The 22805-nt window shown below is 33.2% G+C and overlaps 1 protein-coding gene across 1 annotated transcript in view; it reads right to left on the bottom strand.

The window, feature by feature from the left end:
• The window catches only part of LOC129228024 (centrosomal protein of 97 kDa-like), a 51746-nt gene that overhangs the window by 26472 nt on the left and 2469 nt on the right, over nucleotides 1-22805 (bottom strand). The window contains exons 3-8 of the mRNA XM_054862651.1: nucleotides 8242-8347; nucleotides 7338-7390; nucleotides 6093-6194; nucleotides 3825-3938; nucleotides 1490-1575; nucleotides 1234-1317 (exon numbers count right to left, since the gene is read on the bottom strand). Of these exons, the coding sequence (XP_054718626.1) occupies nucleotides 1234-1317; nucleotides 1490-1575; nucleotides 3825-3938; nucleotides 6093-6194; nucleotides 7338-7390; nucleotides 8242-8347 (545 nt within the window). The remainder of the gene's footprint in view (nucleotides 1-1233; nucleotides 1318-1489; nucleotides 1576-3824; nucleotides 3939-6092; nucleotides 6195-7337; nucleotides 7391-8241; nucleotides 8348-22805) is intronic.

Below are 22805 nucleotides of genomic sequence, written 5' to 3'. Positions count from 1 at the left end.
TCTTAATCTTAACATTTTTTACGTAGCATTGCTTAATCCATCTCAAGTGGTTAAGTAAATATATTTCCATACTTAGTGAGTGTTCGTGACACTAACTCCCAATCTTTCTATCGCTTTGTTGTATGCAGATAAAGAAGTTGAATGCTTACCAAAAGGTCTATCTCAGCGTTTTGACTTCAGAGGAAGACGTGTTTACACCAGACTTTTTTCTTTGAGAAATATTAAGTGCATTATTATTATTATTTATTGTAATTAACTACTATTGTTTCAATCTGACAAACACATGTCACAATCCTTAGGGTAGAATTTCTGTACTATTGGTAAAGAAAGTGCAAGTTATTGACTAATTTGACTTAGTCTTCTGTCACTTTCGCCCACTGTATCAGCTGATTCAAACACTAAATATTCAGTTCCTAAAATAACACTACAACCATGCTTCATTTCACAGTTGAGACAGTGAGAATCAAAGGGATGTAAGTGGACTTAATGAAGTTTCCAGGACTTCATAAAATTCATTGAAAATTTCTTCTAAATCATGCTGTATAGCAGCATCCACATGGGCTATTAGTACCATCTCTTACCCTAAAGCAAACAAGAGGGTCTCTTACTATTTGTACTGGTTATCTCCAAAATTTGGCACTTACATCCTTTTGCTTCTCACAGTCTCAGTTATAAATTAACTTTTGCAAGCACCTATTGGCCTTCTTGAAAAAACTTCCACCAACACCGACCCATAAATGTTAGCACTATTTGTCAACAGTAGAAATGAGTTACATTCAAAATTATTTTAAGGAATATCATAAACATTTTAAATATTCTTATTCATGCATAAAAAAACACAGATTATATCTTAAACACACAACTAAGTACAAAAAAAAATTCATCTGTTCAAGAAAAATTCAAATTTTTGAATGTTTAGTCTTGCTTATCTTTTTTCTAAGATAAATCTCTAGGGTGAAGTGTAGCAATTGCATTAATTTCTTATTTGAACTACATTTTTTCTCCACAGACGAACCATTTATAAATGATTGAGGTACTAATACTCAAAGGTAAAGTTTTGTCACAATTTTATTCTAAAATAATAAAAATTTAGGAATTTTGAAACTAAATATTAAGGGGACTATCCTTATCTTGTAATATAAGAAAAATTAATTAAAAAGGAATAGCTGAAAATAGAAAACATTTATTTAAAGATCACATTAGAGCAACATATGATAAAATAACGCTCAGTACCTCTCTTTTTGCGTAGCAACACGGCCGTCTAACAAGCGTAATCCTAAGCACCAATTTATAACAAAAGGACGATAATCAAATGGGCTAGAACAAGTTAAGTAATAATATTGGGTAATGCTAAAAAATAATAATAAGTTATTAAAATTTATGAAATAACCGGGATAAAAAGTTTTGAGTTGTAAATAAATAAAAAGAACTACTATCATTATTGAATCATCAATTTAATAATAAAACCCAAAACAATAAGCAAGGATACGGTACAGAAGCATCTTCAAATGATAGGCATGGGTTTCCTGACACTGTCAACTGTTCTAGACAATGCAATTTCACTAAATATGATACCTAAAACACAAAGACGAGATATTATATCTTAGAGCAACATGTTTTTTACATGAGTCATTTTTTCATCAACAAAAAAAGATTTCCCAGTGTAATACAATATGCGCAAGATCACATTGGAAAATTTCTTTTTAAATGAAGAAAATTCATCTGACAGAATAATAGTAGAAAATGTTTCCTTAATAAATTACTTGCATATGCATTAAGTTGGACAACAATATTTAACTATTCAACAAAATAAGGGGGATAAAAGATTCTGCTGTTTCCTGAAAAGTTTTTCCTGAAGAATATACGGTATTAGCACTAACTTACAAATTTTCTAAAATTCTACGCACAAGGGGAAAAAAGTTAGGAACTAGTTCAGGAGTGCCCTAATCTGAAACTTCTAAGACAGGGGTTCTCAAATTTTTTTGATTTGCAGCACCCTTTGAAGAATTAGAATGTTTTCACGGCACCCTTGCCAATCTCTGTTAATGTATGTTAAGTGAGCTAAATAAAGAATTTCTGAGGTTCATAACCAAAAATATAACATATTTATGATTGAATTGGCTCCTGCCTTTGCATATTCATCAATTGACTTATAAAAAATGAGAAAACATAAAAGCAAGGGAATATTTAAGTTTCAACTAACGTTTCTCAGCAATTTTGACAAATAAAGGCAACTTGATCTTATTAGGAACATGGGTTCATAATGAAGCCAACTCTGGGGAAGGATTTCTTCATGCAGAGTAGAAGAAAAGAAAAAGTTAAAAAATACTATCAATTTAAAAATAATTGAAAAATTCTTTAATATCAATATAAAAACACATTCAACCACATTTCATAACTTCACCAAAGATTCCAAATTATTTTCAAGGAAAAGAGAAAGATCAGTCATCATATTCGGGACAACTGAAAATTTCGAATTTTCTCAGTTTTTTCTTTGAAACTCCAGCGCACAGTTCAAGCACTGTGTGCAGCACTGGATCATATCCTCCATCTGATACTACGGTGTCATATTACAAGGACACAGCCACGGGAAAAAATGATGGTACACAGCGACATTTCTCTTTTTCAATTCGTCAACTTGATAAATTGGGCTTAAATAACAATTAACAACTTTTTTATACCTTTAAACTACACTGAATTATGAACAAAATTTACTGTAAAATAAGATCATGTAACTTTCACATCATTCTTCTGTATAACTTTTGCTTCACTGCTGTCTGGTAATTAAAAACTGCTTTTTGATAACGCTCCATCATCAATTAAGCTTTACGATGAATTTGAAGTCCCAATCTAGTGAATGTTTGTCATGCTACACCAAAAAAGGAGACGCTGGATGGTCTTTCTGGTCTACATAGCCTTATTTGAGCATCCAGATTTCTTGTAGAATACCGATGACATGAAAACTTCTCGGCACCCCTCGCCACTTCCTACGGAACACCAGGGTGCCGCGACACCCAGTTTGAGAACCCTTGTGTTCTAGGAGGCTCAAGATTTCATCATTCCACAAAACTTTTGTCAAAAAATTACCAAAGTCTACAGTAAAAGGAGACGTTAAGGCATAAGAAAAATAAATAAATAAAATAATTGCAATGCTCTAATAATGTCTCCAAATTTGTCAAATAAGGAAACTTTTTAGGAGGTCACAATAATTTCCTGTGACCTTCTATTGGGGTCAGCTTATGCTCTGAAACAGCAAAACATATATATTTTCATGTTTTCAGATAGCAGTCCTAAATATCTGGACCAATTTGGTGACAAATACATCACACAACCTACGGGTGTTAACTTCATGTCTGAAGATCAACTGGAAGGAAAAGATTGAGATCCCTTATCACAACCACATGGTACTGCAATAAAAATGTTTCTTTTTTCGTTCCCCCCCCCCCTCACCCCCATCCATTCTTATGTCTGAATTCTGAAATTGATTCCATTTTTCTATTCAATCAACATACAATCAGCATCATATTAGGCTATTTGTTCCTTTAATAGTGTGCCATCTGTTTTTCATTTTTGTTAGAAATTTTTTTTACGGAAATGTAACTATAAATGCATAGGTTTCTCTCACATACAAGAGAGAAACCAAGCACTGTTGTCTATTTTCCTTTTGGATGTTTTAAGCAACAGGATCTTGTGAAAATCATGATCTTACACAGACATAGTAGTTTTCTTTGAACTGCTAATAATTTAGTCACAGAAATGAGTTGTACAGCTATAGACAATTCATTATTCATGCATTAAGGATAGTAGAATTCAAAAGTGCTTACTTCATTTAAATCTGCTATGCAATTATCTGCTAAGGAAAGAGTAGTGATACATGTTGGAAGATATGATGAGGCACGATTTAAGGTAGAAATTTTATTACCATTTAAGTGAAGTGTCTGTAAGAAAAAAGGTATATTGTTGAAACTAAATAAAGAAGAAAGTTCTTCAAGAAACAAATAAATCCTCACAAAAATACAATAACTACATAATATTTTAAAAAGATCCATGATCTTAAAACATTTTTTATAATATTCATCATTATAACAAGAATTTAACAACACTTTTAAAAAATCAATGCGAGCAGAACACGAAACTTCTCGCACCAAGAACAGAAAGTTCCAAAAAAAAGTTTTTCCTGTATATTTTTGAATTTCTTGTTCATTTTTTTAGTACTAGAACTGAATTTAAAGCAAAATATTTAATTCCTTAACAGTCAATAACAATCTTTTCAAATCCTTAACACTCTAAATGAAATTGCTCCTCCTGTTCTCTCTAAATGCAGAGAAATCATTAAAAAAAAAAAACACACACACACACACACACACTACTATTATTTTATTATTATATTATTATTATTTTTTTGAATTGGAAAATTATGTTTTCTGCATTAAATGTTCTTTTTTCTACAGCTGATGCAAAAACTTGCTTAACAGCAAATTTACAAGAATTGAAAGTACCTTAAATATCATTAATTTTTTTTTTTTTTTTAAATGCAACACACACCTATATGTATGCATATTAAAAACTAATATACCAGTAATTATATAAAATTTGAAAGAAAAAACAAATACTGATATAACTTGAATTAAGATTTGTATATTAATAAATTTGTAAGTACAACTACAATTGACACCTAATTTTAGGAATGCTGTGGGACCACCAAAAAAAGTTTGTAAAAAACAAGAATCAATAAAATTGAAAAGCCTTGAAAACCAGGATGCTACAAATTACATGCATTCTTCCATAGTAAGGCATAAAACACAGTATGGGATCCCAAGTTCAGAGTCCGAAATCTGGAAACTTTATCCGTAAAACAAAATTTTAAAAACCCTTAATTTTTTCTTAAAATTTATTTAAAATGTTCAAAATTGTTAACATTTGGCTTGTACCTGTGGAAAACACCTACATTTCTTCAAAGCATCGTGTCAAGGGTAAATTAGCATTTTGCTGTAATTGCGCAACAATCCTTTAGTACCTGCTTTCGGTTAACAACTAATCTTTTTATTTTCTCATTGGTATAAAATGCAAAGCATATGTCCATGAATACAAAGCTACTACTAGCATAAATGTGATTTTTTTTTTTTTTTTTGCATCAATCAACATTATTCATCAATAGATGTTATTATACACATCAACAATAAGCAACATCTGATCTGCTGCAAATTATCTTCAACTTTTTTTAGCATACTAAAACATACTACCATTGAGATTGATCTAGAAAAAAAATTGACTCGAATATAAGCAAAACCTAAAAAAACGTGCCAAATGTTGCACATACGATAATTCTCGCTATTTTTTGAGCCATGTCCAGAAAATCCTAAAACCCAGAAAGTCACGTTCTCGATCATTCCAGATTTGCAGTTCCATACTAAATTTTGTGCTGATTAAGAAATGGGAAAATATCAATAAATTGTTGTTGAATTTTGAATGAGAATAATACAATAGAACATTAAAAAATTCAAACTAATTAACGACCATTAGTCATTAGGATTTAGAAAGACCAAGACTATCAGGAAAGACCATTAGGACCAAAAAGGTACTGTTCAGGACAACAATAAGCTATGTAAATACATATTGTATGATAAAGTGGTTATATAATATGTTATGTACATAACATAAAAGGCTTAAAAAATAAAATTACACTTTTTAACAAAATGTAACTAATATTAACTTTCATTCTTTGCTGAACATGGAGGAAAATTTATTAAAATTTCATTGGAGTGCGTTTTAGATTTTTCCCTTTTCGAATTTTTGATGTTTCACTGTATCAGAAAATATGTATATGAATTCATGGAGATCATTGAAAGAGAAAATTCTTTTGTTAAGATTGAAAAAAGATTGCACAACTCAATATACACATAAATGAAAAAGAAAAAGATTTTTTAAAGAACTCTTTGAAATGTGAGAAAAAAAATCAACAAGTAAATACTATGCATTTAAATTAAATTTATCATATTTTTATTTTAAGATCGTAATATCTGCATTTCTATATTTTTAACAAAATATAAACATGGAACTTTAAAAATATATCAGTAGAACTGAATAATTACCTTTAACTTGACTAAATACGAAATATCACTCAGAGTACTAATGTTGTTACGTGAGACATCTAAATGAACTAATGCAACCGAAAACTGCAAATTTTGAATAAGCTGCAAGAAAAAGTTAAATAGCTTTAAAAACACAAATTTACAAGAATGCATTGCAGAAAAGGAAGATTGTTAGTTACAAAAATGAAAAATGTCATTTTCTTGGAAAAAACTGATTTTATTATATCCCTAAAGCTTCCAATACTTACTATATTAATCACCATTTTAATGAAGGCTTTCTTTTACCTCTTAATGAAATTCGCAATTCCAATTTATATATACTCTTCAGGAGTCAATTCTGACAAAAATTGGGTCCGCTTTGCGCCAATTCAAAAAATTTCATACCTTCAAATTAGAACTTCCACTCAAGTTAAATTTGTAAAAACAGTTCTTTCATCACTTTCAAGCTCAATGAATTTGTAAGAAAAAAAACATCAGTAATAGTAAAAAAATAAATAAATAAATAAAACCCTCTGCAGCTTCCAAGTTATACATAATGAAGTCCATCAAGCCAGAGGGATTTCAGTTGAGATTTGTGATAGCTAAGCATGCTCTATAAAGAGTGATAGTTTTTTTATTTTTTTTACAAAAAAATATACAAACGAAAAATGCCCCAGAAATTGTCTTTTTTTTTCACAAAAAGAAAAAAAGTTCCAAAAATAAATTTTTTCTTCACAAAATGCAGAACTAAAAATAAAAACCTGGATCAACCCCTCTGCTCTTCTGCAACCAAATCATTTTGTCAAGTGGTCACTGCATTCAAACAAAAGCTTGCTTCAGCTTTAAAAAATTAAGCATCTATCTTACAACAACTTAGGCTTTCACACTACTGCTGCAGATCGAAAATCAATGCATCAATTTGAATGGTACATTTTTGAACCCTATAGTTTGGACCTTGCTCTTTTCTAGCATCTTGTCTTTTTTTCAGCTTATATAGGGTTTTTTAGGTGAAAAATGTTTTCAGGAACGGATGATGTAAGAGTTGGAAAATGTAATGGCCACCGGGATTAACGAACTTGCAACAGAAAAATGTGATTATATAGAGAAGTGAAAGAAGCTTTATCTATGTGACAGAAGTTTTTTTCCCCCCCCATTTTGACTAAACAGTCTTTACTATCTGAAATATTCGTTTAATACCAATAACAGAAAAATACATAAATAAATTAATGAAAGAATAAAATAAGTAAACTTCAAGAAATATCTTACCTTTAGGTTATTTACTGAAAGATTTAGAAACACTAAATTTGGAATTTCTTTTCAGACCTACAAAAATATTTTTTTAACATGGGTCAAAAAGCAAATAAACAGTAGCCACACTAGAGAACTTACACATTTTCATATGTATTGAATAAAATTAAAACAGAATCAATGTAAAAAAGAAAAAGTCACTTGATTTGAACTAGTACAGATTTGAGTTTTGAAACAAAATGAAGTAGTCTCTCTACATAAGAATATTTTCTGAATTTTTTGGGAATTTTACAGTTAGAACTAGTGACCAAAATTACCAGAAATTGAAAATAATAATAATAATAATTAATTTTTAAAAAAATCTGCAAAAAGTAAGAACTTGGGTCTTTTTTTAAAGACAAATTAGAGCGTTTTTTTTTTTTTTTTTTAAATCACATTTTTTTTTCTTTTTTTTTTAAATGTGTAAAAGAGCACAGTCTTCAAACGAGGACATAGTAGAACCCTGATTTATTATTTTTCACGGGATGAATGGGGGGGGGGGGCGCTTTAAAAGAGAGGAAACGTTATACAGGAGTCAACCAGATTATCTTTAAGCATTTTTCGCCCCCCCGATTTTGATTTTGTGGACTATATTATGTCCATTTAGTTTCCAGGTTATTTTTTTACTTTTGATTTGCGTCGCTGACTATTGAAATTCTTTTTATTGGAACTGACCAGGTGGTAAGATTTTTGCATTCAATGTTCATGCAGAGTTTTAAACTACATCTTGGAAAAACTTTAGTTTAAAAAGTAAATTTCAAAAAAAAAATTTTTTTTTCAAGGTAAAAATTCAATTTTTATAGTCAATACTTGATATATTTCTTTTCATATGAAATAGTCATGTAAAAAAATCAGTGGAAAAAAAGAAAATAAAAAAACAAGTTACCATCTATGGATATTATATTGTTGTTAGGAAGATTAAGATGAGTAATGTGATGACATTTGCTAACTCCAAACATGCGAACAATGGCATTTCCAGATGCTGATACCTATGAAATAAAAAAATATATATTATTATATACATGTTATAAAGTTATTATAAAACATATCTTTGGTTGTCCTCTACATTTTTTTCATAGAAGTGTGAATAAAACTTAAACCTACATTGATTGGTACCTATTTGGCAAACTCATTTGGTTAATATTCCCCATACTGATACCATAATTACAAATAACCAAGAATAAATTCTAGCAAATTAATTTCCTCATAATCATAGATCTACTATAACTAAAAAAAGTAAAAGTAAAATTAAAATCACTCATTCTTACAAGTGGGAAAGTATTTTGCACTATCTACAAATGAATCTAAGTCTGATGTACGTTATGCAACTTTAAAAATCAAAAGATCAGTGCATATTTTGTCTAAAAATTTTTTAAAAAGTTACAAATCATGTAATTTTATTTACCTAATGTAACAGTGACAACAATTATAGAAACAGGATAAGTAGGTTTTAAGACAATCATTATGGTTTTCCATTGTAGACATTATTTCTCCTGGTTTAATGCATTTAGGAATACAATTTTTTTTTTATCCAGCAGGAAAAAAAAATCATTTTAATTAAGTCCTCAGCACAAACTTAAATGAAAATACTCTTTTAACATATTTTAATAATGAGACACATTTTAATAATGTCATAAAAATTAATGTTTATTGATTCTTCCGCCATTCATACATGAGCAGGTATAAGCAGGGAAAAGGTAAGTAAGGTAAAAGTGTGCAGGTATAAGCGCAATTTTATGCCCACTCTAATTGTCTCTTAAACTTTTTTATTCTTTTTTTCTCTTGTCATTTGAATATTCTAGTGTTGAGATATTTTTACACTATGCATCGCTTCAGTGGTACATAATCTATCTCAATAAATCTTAAGTAATCAAGCAAATTAGGTAGTACATGAAGTTTTGGTTGAAATATGCCTTTTGGACTATTTTGAAATGCAAAAGCCTGAAAAATTATGATTAAAAATTAGAGCTACTTGATTTTTTTTTTCATGTAATTTTAGAAAAACATAGTTGTTCTGCCTTGTATATTTTATGTATCTAATAAAAAAAGCTGAATAGATTTAAAAAAAATAAAAAATAAAAAACTATTTATCAAACTTGCATTACCTTAACAACTATAAGTTTTTAAAATTAAATATGTAATTTATCTATAAAGCTTTGCTAGTTACTTTGCATCAAAAAGATTTTATTCTTTGCAATGATGTGTAAAATTTATGAAACATTTGCGGGGAAAAGTGAAATTTTTCAAAAAAAAAAACCACATGGTTTTTTTAACGCGAGATTGCTCGTGCGATTGAAACGAATGGGAGTGCTCGCGCAGGGTATCTCATACCCAAGGAGGTTTTTGAGTATTTTTGAGTTCAATTTTTTTTTCAAAAAGGTTGAAAATGGAAAAAGAGTATAATTATAAACAGTGGCGGATGGGGCCGGCGGGCAGCCGGGCAAATGCCCGGTGGGCCGCCTCGGTTTGGGCCGCATTAAATCTTTCAATTGAATAGTACAAAAAAAAAAACTTTTTTTTTTTTTCATTTTGTTCTTCCTTAAAAAACTAGTGAAAAAAATCTGTCGCCTAGAAGATGCGAAAGCAAACCACTTTGCGACATTGGAAAATCTAAAATTGGTTCACTCATTTTTGTAAACGGATTTCAAATCTTTGTAAAACTTAGGAAGACCCTTGCCTTCTTTAAAAAAAAAAAAAACTGTCGACTCGTACATGACGAAAGCCTTCTTTTTCTTCCCTTGTGGACCGGCCCACCACGCACTCGGCGCCAGACTAAGCAATCGATTAGCACCCCCACCTCATTAGCCCTTTCATTGATGATAGCCGATAACCATTTCACGGCCATCTGTGTACAGGGTACGGGTCAGGGACCAGTACAGGAACACTACTTGGAACGGGACGGCAAAAGGAGTTTTCTGAACGGAAACAGCTGTTTTTCATTCGAAGATGCAAAGAGAGAGAGGTATTTTTCCGAGAGTGAAGCCTAAGGCTGAAGGGTCAGGATTGTTTCCTGGAATTCTTTTTCGTAATTTTTGCTTTAGGGTAACTGAGGATTATACCACATCTACCACTTCCTTTTCTATGGCTTTGTGAATAAAAGGGATTCGCGCGTTGAAACTTGTAGGCACTGGCAATCTATTTATTTTTTCTCCAGTTTCGAGGCAACAGGACTGAAAAATGATGGAGTCATTTGTAACACGTTTTAGCTGTAATTAAAAATCCTTTTAAAGTTATAATGAAATTGAAATTTATTTTGATGATTCAAACAAAGGATTTTGAAGAGCAAGTTTGGTTCGTAAAAAAAATTTACTTATTTCTAAAACGTTTACTTTAGTTATCCGTTACCGCTTTTAATTTGTAAAAATGTTTTGTAGACTGTTATTTATACTATCATTTCCAGGGCCGGATTTACATTTTAGTTGAAAGCTATTGCTTATAACGAAAAGTTGTGTATTATCGTTCCTAAAAAAATGGAAATACTTGAAAAAAAATCAATTTCATTTTCAAATGCTTGAAATTTTGCAAAAATGTGGCTACAAAGCCTTGAATTTTAAAATTTCTAACAAATTGGAGTTGATAAGGGGGAGGAGTGCCAAAATATGTTAAATTCAGTGTGTGCTTCAATGTATGTTCGTCAAAGTATGCTTCAATTTTATTCCTTACTAAGAGTATAAATTATGAATTGTTCAAATGGGCAGTATGTTACTCTCTTGCTACCATTTTCTAATTGTGTACCCTATTTCTTTTAAAGAAATTTGTAGATGGGTTGCAGAGGTGATTAAAAACTAGCTGTATCGAAAGTCCATGAGCGCAAGTAACAATGCATTATCCTTTCTCCTCGCTCGCTCTATCTCTCTGTCGACTGCCTCATCGATGTGTCGATCCCTAAAAAAATTTTACTGTGTATTATCTCAACTTGCAAGAGTACATAATTTAAAAAAGTTTTGTTTGCCTACTTTTCCCCCGAATATTTTTGATTCCAATCTTCCTTTATATGGCTTACTGCAGAACTTTACTATATATTTATTTTTCCAAAATTCCCTCTAGGGGAACCACCGGAACCCCTAAATTGGGAGCCCTGCATCGTTCTCTTGATGCTATTCCCCTTCTTAAGGGAAATCCAAAAAGGCAGGCAAACACACATAAAAAAAACACACAAAAAAAGAAAGAAAGAAAGAAAGAAAGGAAGGAAGAAAGAAAATAATGCATAACTTTATGTGTCTCAGGGGAAAAGGCAAATATAGAGCAAAAAAAGTAATAATAGTCATTAAAAAAAAAAAAAAAAACTTTAGCATTTCCTCTTTCGCCACCGACAAAGTGGTCCGGATTACAAAAAGGGCCCCATACCTGAAATAATTTAAGGCCCCGTTAAGTCTAAATCCGGCCCTGATCATAAATGTTTTAGAAATAGTAACAAAACTGGCTTTACATGCTAGTCTATGTAATTATTCTTCATTCCCTTTTTAATATGGGATCTTCCAAACCACTCCTCTTGTTAATATTACCAAAGATCGTCTGAGTTTAAAAAAAAAACTTGTAAAAGTTTCCAGGGGAGGGTCCCCCACCTCTCCTTTTCGCCAGCATCGTTCAAAATTGGCCGATTTTGATAAATAAGGTGTCATTCGTTTCGTAATTGAGACCCGGGTATAGTGCCTAGAAAGAGTAGTGTGCCGATCGACGGGGAAAAAGTGAGGTCAGATCTGAGGAAAATCCAGGTGGCGCTGCACTCGAGGAGTATGTTATGCTTCTCAATCAGACTCGTTTTAAATCAGCGATTGCATGCTGATTTCGCAGTTTAAAAGCCCCGTTTTTCGGATTGAACTTATTTCTGCGCAAAATGGGTGTTCGTTTATTTTTTGAAGCATATAAAATTACCTTATGCTAATTTATTTATCTTCAATGAAAATAGTAGACTATAAGGGGCCCATTCATTAAATACGTAAGGGTCCCGAGGGGGAGGGGGTTGGAAAAGCCTCTACGTACCCTTACTTGGGGGGAGGGTCAAACTCATTCTTACATAATATTTTCCAAGTCGGTATTTCACATTAGAAATTGCGCGGTCAAGTGATTTGGCAGAGATTATGTTCCATTTGCGTCTGGAAGGTAAGAAACGTGTTGGGATAAGATGTTTTTTTATTTGTTTTATAAAGAATTTATAGTGTAAAATATAATAAAGGAGTCGCATTGCGTACGGCATGTTTTATTTGTAATTAATATTACATCAAAAAAAAAAAAAGTCGAAAAAACATTCAGTTTAGATTCTTTTCTGTAACTATTTCTTTACGCAAAATGTTTAATTTAATAATGTGAATTTCATAACGATTCCAGTGATGTAACGATTCCAAGATTTGTTATTTTATCATTTTGAAAAACGAAATGGAATCTTACATAAGAATGGGGGGGGGGGGTGAAAAATCTTACGTACCCTTACATGGGGGGGGGGGGGGGGTCAAAAATTGCCAAAATCATCCTTACGTAATTAATGAATGGCCCCTAAGTATTCAATAACAGCGCATCTCTTATTTCTCTACTAATAATAAAGCTGAAAGTCTCATCTTTCAAAAAAGCTTTTCCTCGAGGTTTTCCTCACCATTTATAATATGCTTATAATACGTTTCAATAAAATGTTTTTCGAAATGCAGAGCACAAATTGAGCAATATTTATCAAAAACTTTATCTAACTTGGGAATTAACGAGTTTCACTTCTTTAGTTTTTCTTCATCTGCTGGAGCTTTAAAAAGCGAAACTTTTTCTTTGCATCTTTTGTACCCACTTTTGCACCCTGGCACGAAACAAGATGAAGCTTTATTTCTTCTAATGTTCAACTTTGATGCCTCCATTAAAAGCCTTAAACGCTGTTTCATGAAATATTCACGAAATAAAAGTAAAAAAGAGAAACGCGGAACTAAATTGTAACAAAATCCCGCGTCTACTAATGTAAACACCGCGAAATTGAACGTGCACCTCGACCGCACTGCCATCTAGCGGTTTTCATACATTTTGTCTTCAAGAATCGAAGGGGAAAAAGCGCCGATCGGCACACCGGGTAACATAGGCTATATTTTTGCCGACTTCAGTAATAGGAAAACTTGATTTAACCTTATACATCCTGATTTTAACCAATTTCATTCCTTTCTCTTTTTAGCACGGGTTTTAAATAAATATAACAAAATCTGTAACCATTCTACGGAAAAAAACATCATTAGGTAAAGAACAATTTAGGTGTTGATTATTATTATATTCTTATTAAGTAAGAGCAATCTTTTATAATCTAAGTTGTCTACCAGTTTTATGTAGTAACACTGTAATTTAATTTATCTTTCATGTGTTTCAAACTAAGATGCTTGCTTGCAAGTATATAGTGCTCAAGCTATTGTATTATTCGTTTTTACCCGACTACGGCAAAGTCAAAAGAAAGGGTTATGATTTTAGCAGTCTATGTATGTTTGTATTTACGGTTGTTTCACCGCAGCGTCAAAACTATTCATCCTATTTTGTTTTTTAATTGTAACCCGGCTAACATAGGTTACATTTGACACTTACAGTCCTGAATCTTTTAAAAATATCTTCGAACGATACGAAAATCACCCACGAAACTTGGATGACTACACTGTAAAAAAAAGGTCGAAGTTACTGGCTATTTCAGTGGAACGTTTCGGGACTTCGTAGGTTTTCATCCACTTCCTGAGAAAATCGAGTATATTTGTCAAACAGTTTCCTGAATTGCCAAAACCTACACGAATGCAGACTTTTCACTGCTGTGAAAAATATTTTTTCGCTACCAGTTTAAAGACTGACTGAGCTTGTTTATTAAGTGTGTCGACTTGACCATGATTACTGTCTGTCCAGACTGACTAATGTATTTAGCGAATTAGTCAAGGATCGCTTCAGCTTTGCCAGGAGTATGCTTAGTCCTTACTTGCAGTTCTGTCGTGTCTGCTTTAATGCTTCTGGAGCTCTGTTGGTGGAGCGACGAGGTTCTAATTAATTAATTAAAACCCACCTACCACATTCTTCTCGAAGGTTCCCGAGACATGGCTGACTTTAACAGAGATTTCCCAATTCTTTAAAAAGTTTCAAGGACCGTTTCAGAAACATTACTGGCTTTTGGCAGAACATTTTTCTGTTTTTCACCCGGCTACGGCGAAGCCAAAAGGAAGGGTTATAATTTTAGCAGTCTATGTATGTTTTTGTATTTACGTATTATCCACCGTAGTGCCTAAAACTATTCATCCGATTTTGATAAATAAGATGTCAATCGATTCCCTATTATAGTCCGAGTAACATAGGCTATATTTTAAACCGACTTCAAATGTAGCATGAGACGATTTATTTGCTTTTTAAAAAAATTAGCAGTCTTTGTATTTGTGTATGTTCCACTGTAGCACCTAAACTATTTATCCGACTTTCATGAATAAGGTGTCAATTGATTCGGTATTATGGCCCAAGTAACGTACGCAATCAATCGACTTCAACAATAGGAGGAGTTGATTTTACCTTGTAAAAACTCGATTTTAAAGGATTTTTTTTAGCGTGGGTTTTAAATAAATTTATTTATAACCCGACTAAGGGAACAAAGGGTAAGAAACAAGTTTGGTATTGATTACTATTATAGTCTTATTAAGTAAAATCAATCTTTTGGTTGTTTTAAATTTTCTATCAGCTTCATGTAAATAGCAATAAATTAAGTTTACCATTCTTGCATATCAAACTAAAATGCTTACCGTAAATTACTCACGCTATTATTTTTTTCCATCTTAGATTAAAACGGAAAATATTTAAATAAAATAAAAGATTAAAAAACTGAATCCCGATTACGGCAAAAAAAAACCTAAAAGATAAGAAACAAGGTAGGTGCTGTTTAATATCATCGTCCTATTGAGTAAAACCAGTAATTTAATAGGTTAGATATTCCTATTTATTTAGTTCTATTGAAATCCTCTGTCACTTTCGCATTAATAACATTATAGTTCAATTCAAATATCGTAGTCGTGCGGTATAGTAGAACTGTATAGTTGAGAACGCACGACAACGGCATTTGAATTGAATTATAATGTTATTAATGTGTAAGTGACAGAGGATTTCAATAGAACTAAATAAATAGGAATATCTAACCTATCAAATTATTGGTTTTACTCAATAGGACGATGATAATAAACAGCACCTACCTTGTTTCTTATCTTTTTTAGGTTTTTTTTTTGCCGTAGTCGGGTTTCAGTTTTTTAATCTTTTATTTTTTAGAGCTACAATTTCCGAGGGAGTGCTCCAAACCTCTTCTCCCCTACCATTATCAAAGACAAGTAGAATGCATTTTTAAGACTGCAAATTAGAAAAATTTCTTGTTGCGGGCCCTAGAATCACTTCTCCACGTCACATCACAAAAAGAGCGCATTGAACTCCGTTTTTAGCACTACAATTGCAGAAAAAAATCCGCCGGACAACCCCCGAACCACCCTCCTCTGAACATTATTGGACATAATGTTTGTGTTTTGAACGTTTCAATTTCGAAAAACGGGCGTGGAGAGGGAGTCGCACCTGAGCGCATAATATTACGAAAGACAGTTAGAATGCATTTAAGATTACAAATAAAGAAAAATTTCCTGGGATATGGACCCTCAAATCTCTCCTCACTCTAACATCATCAAAAAGATCGCCTAAATCTGCATTCTTAGAGCTACAAGTTCGAAAAATAGACAGGTGAGCGACACCGAACCTCTTCAATCCTAACATAACCAAAGATCGTCATTACTTACAGAAATACCACTTTGAGGCGACGATTATGCATACATTTGTTGAGAAAAAGGCTGTAACCTTCTCAATTATTTTTACTCTTATGGTAAACTTGTGTCACCTAGTAAAAATTCCTTAAAAAATGCTCTGCTGTGAGCAATAAGATGCTTTACTGTGTGTCTGTAAATTCATCGGTCGGCCGATAAGATAACTTTGTTGCATAACTGTCCAGGACCTTCTAAGGCCCTAACAGCTGCCTGTAATAATAGTCTGTAGGGGACAATGAACACGTAAAGGCAGGGCCGCCTCCAGGGGTAGCGTAGAACCGTGGCTGCCAGTTTTAATTTAGGGATGAACAAAGTAAAAAAAAAAGAAAACCTTCTCAATATTTAAAAAAATTAAATAGAAGTAACAAAATACCAAGTGGAATTCCCGTGACAAAAAATATTTTCTCAACAAAATTTTGAAAGAAAATGCAACCCTTGAATATTAAACCTTTAAATATTATCTAGGAACATCCACGGTTCTTTATTATAATTTACCTAACTAAAGGCAGCTGAAATTTTTTGAGACATTCGGACAAATTAAAAAAAAAAAAACAAAAATCAACCAAAAAAGTATTCAGTACATAGTAAAAACCTATGACAAATTTTAATTTAATACAATGAATGAATAGCTGGATAATAATGGCGGTTTTATAGGGGCCGCCGCAGCATGTTTTAAATAGAAAAAAAGTTAAAATGCAATAAGGGAGATTTAAAACATTGCAACGTAATGAATACTAAGTGTTTGAATGTATAAAACGAAAGTAAAATAAAACTTTATTAAGATATTCTAGCTGGAGGATATTTAAAGTAAAATTAAGTTGGAAGAAGATCTGGTGTCCCTGAAAAGTACCACATCAGTCCAAAATGTTAAAAAATATTTTAATGAATCTCAAACTCTTTATTTTCAAACAACTTCAAACATCAGGTTGGTAATTGAAAATTTCACTATGAAAAAAACCAAAGAACTAAAATGATCTCGGAAAAGATATACTGGGGGGAGGTTTTTCCATAACATTTGTATCAATAATTTAATAAAAAGATAGAGACTTAGCAAAGAATGCGGAAGGCAGAGACATCCTTTAGCCTTACCCTTCATTTTACACCTCCAAGGTAGATTAGAAACGTGTTTAAAACTTCTATTTTGAAAGAGTGCAGGGGAAGTTTCTAAATCGGAACCCAGTCCCATCTCATATCGCCTATCGTTATCAAAGATGGCTTACAATTCGTATTTAGGACTTCAAATTCGAAAAGCTTCCAGGAGAGTGATCACCCAAATCCTGCAGAAGTGCCTCCACCCCATCTTTAAGGATCATTTAAAATTTACTTTTTAGGACTACAATTAAGAAATTTTTCAGAGGTCATCGAATATCTCCTCCCTCTTGTATCACCAAAGGTGGTGTGAAATTTCTTTTTTAGGGCTTCAATCCCGGAAAGATTTCTGAGAAGAGCCCCTGAACCCTTGGTAACATCAGCGAATATCATCTACGACTGCGTTTTAGAATTCAACTTTCGAAAAATTACCGAATGAATGTCCCCGAACAGCTTCACCCACTAACATTACCGAAGATGGACAAAAACTGCGTTTTAAAAGCTAACTTAGAAAATTTTTTGTTCCCTACACGCTCGCTAGCATCACTAAAGGTCCTCTCAAATTTCGTTTTATGGGATTCAATTCCAAAATATGTCCCGAAAATTCTTCGCCCTCACGTCATTGAAAGTCAATGAAAAAACGTTTTTTAAGCTTCGGTTTCTCAGAATTGTTGGTCCCCTTTACGTTATCAAAGAAGACCTACAATCCCTTTCTTTAGATTTCAATTACGAAAAAATTCCTGGAGAGCACCTTCGAGCCTCTTCTCTCCCAAACATTACCTAAGATCACCTAGAATGCATTTTTAAGACAACTAATTGAAAAAAATTCCATGAGGGGAGGGGAGGACACCGGATCTTTGCTCTCATTAACATTGTCAAAGATAGTTTAAAGACGTTCATCAAAATTATACGTTCTCTTTTCACGCGATATCGCGTGAGAAGTTCCTCATCAATCGTTATTGCACATAAGACCTTCAGATACTGACTTTAGGAGAGGGGGGGGGGGAGCAATTGATAGGTAACAAACTTTTTGAAGAACTTCAATTTCAAAAAACATAGCCCTCCCCCCAAAGATCGTCAATTGTCACCTAAATTGGCGCTTTGGGAACTTCAATTGAGAAATTTTGCCCTGAAAGAATTCCTGAACGCCCTTCTCCCCCCTAGTGTTTCAAAACAATGCTTACGCATACGTTTTGGAGCTCTAATTTTGAAAAAGCTTTGGGGGAATTCTCCAAATACCCCCTCCCGCAAACATCGCCCAAGATCATTTAAAAAGTTTAACAATGCGTTTTTGAAGCTATAATTTTGAAAATTTTCCGGGGGAGTGCCCCCGAACCCCCCTCCCCCCATCATCAGCAAGAATATTAATTTTTACCATGCAGGTGTTCGTATTATTCATTCTTTTTCTCCACATTCGTAAACGCAGTTCTCCTAATTTGAATACTCAAATTCTAGAATTAACTCCCTACTAAAACTAGAAGATGTATCCGCTGTATCTCTTATATCTGAAAAAAAAAAAAAAAAAACTTAAGGACGGTGGGAGCGTCTCCTCTTCAAGGAGCAAGTCTTAAGGGGGCCGGCTGACCTGTAAATGCCAGGGCCGGTTCATGTTGCCCCATCCGCCACTGATTATAAAATACTTTCTTAAAAGACTTGCATTCAATTTCTACATTTTTTTTGCAAATGCATGCCATATGGTTCATGCACATGTTTTGTCACATTTTTCACACAAAAATTTATTTTTTTGTCTTTCATATTGGGGCTTTCAGTACAGCTTTTGTAAGTTGACTTTGCGTTTTTAGCAGGGGCTGCAATGTCTTCACTAGATCCTAGTTTGGAACTAATGTCATGTACCCCATCCTTGGCAACTTTTTCCTGTTGGCACCAAGAAAGCTTCGCCAAGAAAACGATGTATGACAACATATGTCATACATCGTTTTAGCGATGCTTTTTTAGAGGCAACAGGAAAAATTCATAAAAAAAACATGACAGGGTTGCCACGGAAGTTCAAGAATGAAATTCCCTGACATTTCCAGGTTTTCCAGGTGGTTTTGAGAAAAATTCCAGGTTATCAATCTCCACCTTCATTTTGCAACATTAATATATACATCTCAAATTTTGATAAAACTTATCTCATTTTCAAACTTTACAAACAATGGCTACCAAATTTAATTTACTCAAGCTGAAATAATCAAAAATATGTACTAAGGGTGGTTCAATTTTTTTTTCTCTCTCGGCTCGAGTCCAAGACACCCCTTATTTTTTTAGACTTACTAATAGTATTGTGCTGTAAAAGTTTTAGCTTCTTGCTCAAATTTTAAGAGGGTGCTCAATGACCCCTCCATTTAATATTAGCTTTAGCATAGAAAAAGTCAAATTTAGAAACAATTTCCCCAGCTGTTTTTTTTATGTAAGTAATTATTTTATTGCAATGAATATGCATATAACTTGTTTAGATTATAGTATATAACATTGTTTTTTCAGTTCAATGAATTTTTTTAATCCCCTCCTCATACTTATGAAGTTTGAGGGAGGGGGTCGAGCACCCTCTTTCAGTTGGAATAGGAAGTTAAAATTCCTCCAGTATTTTACTATCCACAAGTCTAAAAAACGTTGTGTGGTGTCCTGTTTTCTAGGAGAAACCTTTTTTTTTAAGTGTATTTTTGAACTACCCTAATGTACTAACACAAGTGAAGCAAATCACTGTAATAAACAATTAATGTAAATGTAGCATATCTAATTTTCAATAGCGAGGAGCCACTGCCTTAGATCAAGTGAAAGAACTGCAGAATTAGCAATTGTGACATCTGTATCACAAAAATAAAGTTAATTGCCAAAATAATCTGAACTAAAACTTATGAAACCTAAACTTTTTCAATTATTGCTTTCTACCCCTCCAATCCATTGAACTCAAAGCGCTTTTACACTTTGGCTTGTAAAAAAATCATGCACCTTTTAGCTTCACATATTTCCCCTGTTTGTTGCTCATAAAACAGGGGTGCTCCCCCCCCCCCAAGTTCAATAGCACAACCCCCCCCCCCCCCAATATTTCTGAACGCCTTAGCGCTTTTTTTATTTTTAACCCTCTTTTTTTATTTTTTTAACCTATTTATTTATTTTTAATTATTATTGTTTTGAAAGAAAAGTGTGCTCGCTCCCCAATAAAATACACACACACAGATGAAAATAATAAAGTAAAATAATATGAGTAAATAATTTGAATAAAAATAAAATAAAATAAATAATTAAAAAATCCCCCCCCCCCCCAAAAAAAAAAAAAAAAAAAATTGATGGCGCAACTTGCGCCATAATCACTCCTGTGGGCACCCTGTCATAAAGTTAAAGTTTGAGCATTGATCAGAAACTTCTCTGATGTGCAGATTTTTTTTTAATCGGATTACTTTTATTTTGAAAGAAAGAAGCGCATTGGAAGTCTTAAAAGATCACTACCAAAATACTAAAAGATTAGCGATACTTCTGTAAAAAAGAAACTTTCTAAGTTTAAAATTGTCTAATGAACTAAATTTACAGAACAAAATTGTTTAGAATAATACGATTTCATTAATTAATTTAAAGAAATAATATAAAATATGAAAAGATTATTGCAGCTCATTAATAACTTCAGTCTGGCACTCCCAGACAAAACAGCGTGCTGTGCATCATAACAACTTCAGAACTGCTGACGTAAACAAGCAGCTCTTAAACAGAGCCCGCTCAAACGAGGAAGAAAAGAAGTACCTTCTGCGCATGTCCGCCGCTGACTGCTATGGTGCACGCCGACTGCTATGGCGCACGTGCCAATGGCAGAGTTGTTGATAAAAAGAACTGCAGGGGGAAGAAGAAAGAGGGGAATGACAAAACGACGAATGGGAAGGGAATGGCGGCGAAAAAAACAAGGCAGAAAGTTTTTTTTTTTTGACGTCATAGACAGTGGCGGATGGGGCCGGCGGGCAGCCGGGCAAATGCCCGGTGGGCCGCCTTTGTTTGGGTCGAAGAATAACAGAAATAATTAAAGAATGAAATTTAATTCTCGAGTTTAAAGTGAAAATAATACAAATAAATAAATGGATAAAACACCTTGCAAACGTGCTGCTTCTATACTGTCATGTCAATGTATCCTGACATTTTCCTGTCATATCAATACGTATGCAATATTACAAAAGCAAGATCATCTTGCCTAGACCTTGATTTCATGCTGTCATGACAACATCTTGATATTATCCTGTCATATCAATACGTATGCAAGATTACAAAAGCAGCCTACCTTGATATTTTCCTGATATTATGTTTCATACACCTTGTCAGTCAATATTGTGGCAGCCTGCTGACAGCATTAATGGAGTAACATAACAATATTGAGGCAGCATTAATGCAAGATGATTTTTCTTGCATGTCAACCTTTATGCAATTCTGAGGCAAGATATTTTGCTTACTGGGTTGGTGTGTCTATGTATACTATATGTGTGTGTGTGTTAGGGCAATGTGCTAATCCGGGCCTCTCCCGAAAAAATTTCTGGATACGGCCTTGCCTACAACTCGCATTTAGGACTTCAAATTCGAAAAGCTTCCAGGAGAGAGATCACCCAAATCCTACAGAAGCATCGCCACCTCATCTTTAAAGATCAGTTGAAATTTCGTTTTTAGGACTTCAATTTAGACAATTTTCAGAGGTCTTCGAATCTCTCCTCCCCCTTGTATCACCAAAGATGGTCTGAATTTTCTTTTTCAGGGTTTTAATTCCGAACAGATTTCTAAAAAGAGCCCCCGAACCCTTGGTAAAATCAGCGAATATCAACTACAACTGCGTTTTAGAATTCAAATTTCGAAAAATTTACCGAAGGAAGGTCCCCGAACAGCTTAACCCACTAACATTACCAAAGATCATCAAAAACTGCGTTTTGAAAGCTGATTTCGAAAATTTTTCGTTGGAGCGTCTTAAATTTTGTTTAATGGGTTTCAATTCCGAATTATCTCCCGAAAACTCCCCATCCTTACGGCATTGAAACTCGACGAAAATAACTTTTTTTATGCTTCAATTTCGAAGAAATGTCAGTCCTCTTTACGTTGTCAAAGAAGACTTACAATCCCTTTATTTAGATTTCAATTTCGGAAAAATTCCTGGAGAGCACCCTCGAGCCTCTTTTCTCCCTAACATTACCTAAGATCATCAATAATGCATTTTTAAGAAAACAAACTAAAAAAATTCCCGGAGGGGGGGATGGACACCGGATCTTTGCTCTCATTAACGTTGTAAAAGATAGTTTTAAAGACGTTCATTAAAATTATACATTCTCTTTTAAGGTGATAACCCGGGAAAAGTTCCTCCTCTATCGTTATTGCACATAAGACCTTCAGATACTGACTTAAGGGGGCAATTTATCGGAAACAAACTTGTTGAACTTCAATTTCAAAATATATCGCCCCCTCCCCCAAAGAGCGTCAATTGTCAACTAAATTGGCGTTTTGAAAATTTCAATTGAGAAACTTTTGCTAGGAAGAATTCCTGAACCCCCCTCCCTTTTTCCTAGTGTTTCCAAACATAGCTTACACATACGTTTTAAAGCTGTGATTTTGAAAAGGT

Source organism: Uloborus diversus, chromosome 8 (genome assembly GCF_026930045.1).
Source record: "Uloborus diversus isolate 005 chromosome 8, Udiv.v.3.1, whole genome shotgun sequence".
Lineage (NCBI taxonomy): Eukaryota > Metazoa > Arthropoda > Arachnida > Araneae > Uloboridae > Uloborus > Uloborus diversus.
Note: the sequence above shows the minus strand (reverse complement) of the source record. Positions and strands in the feature narration are given on the sequence as shown.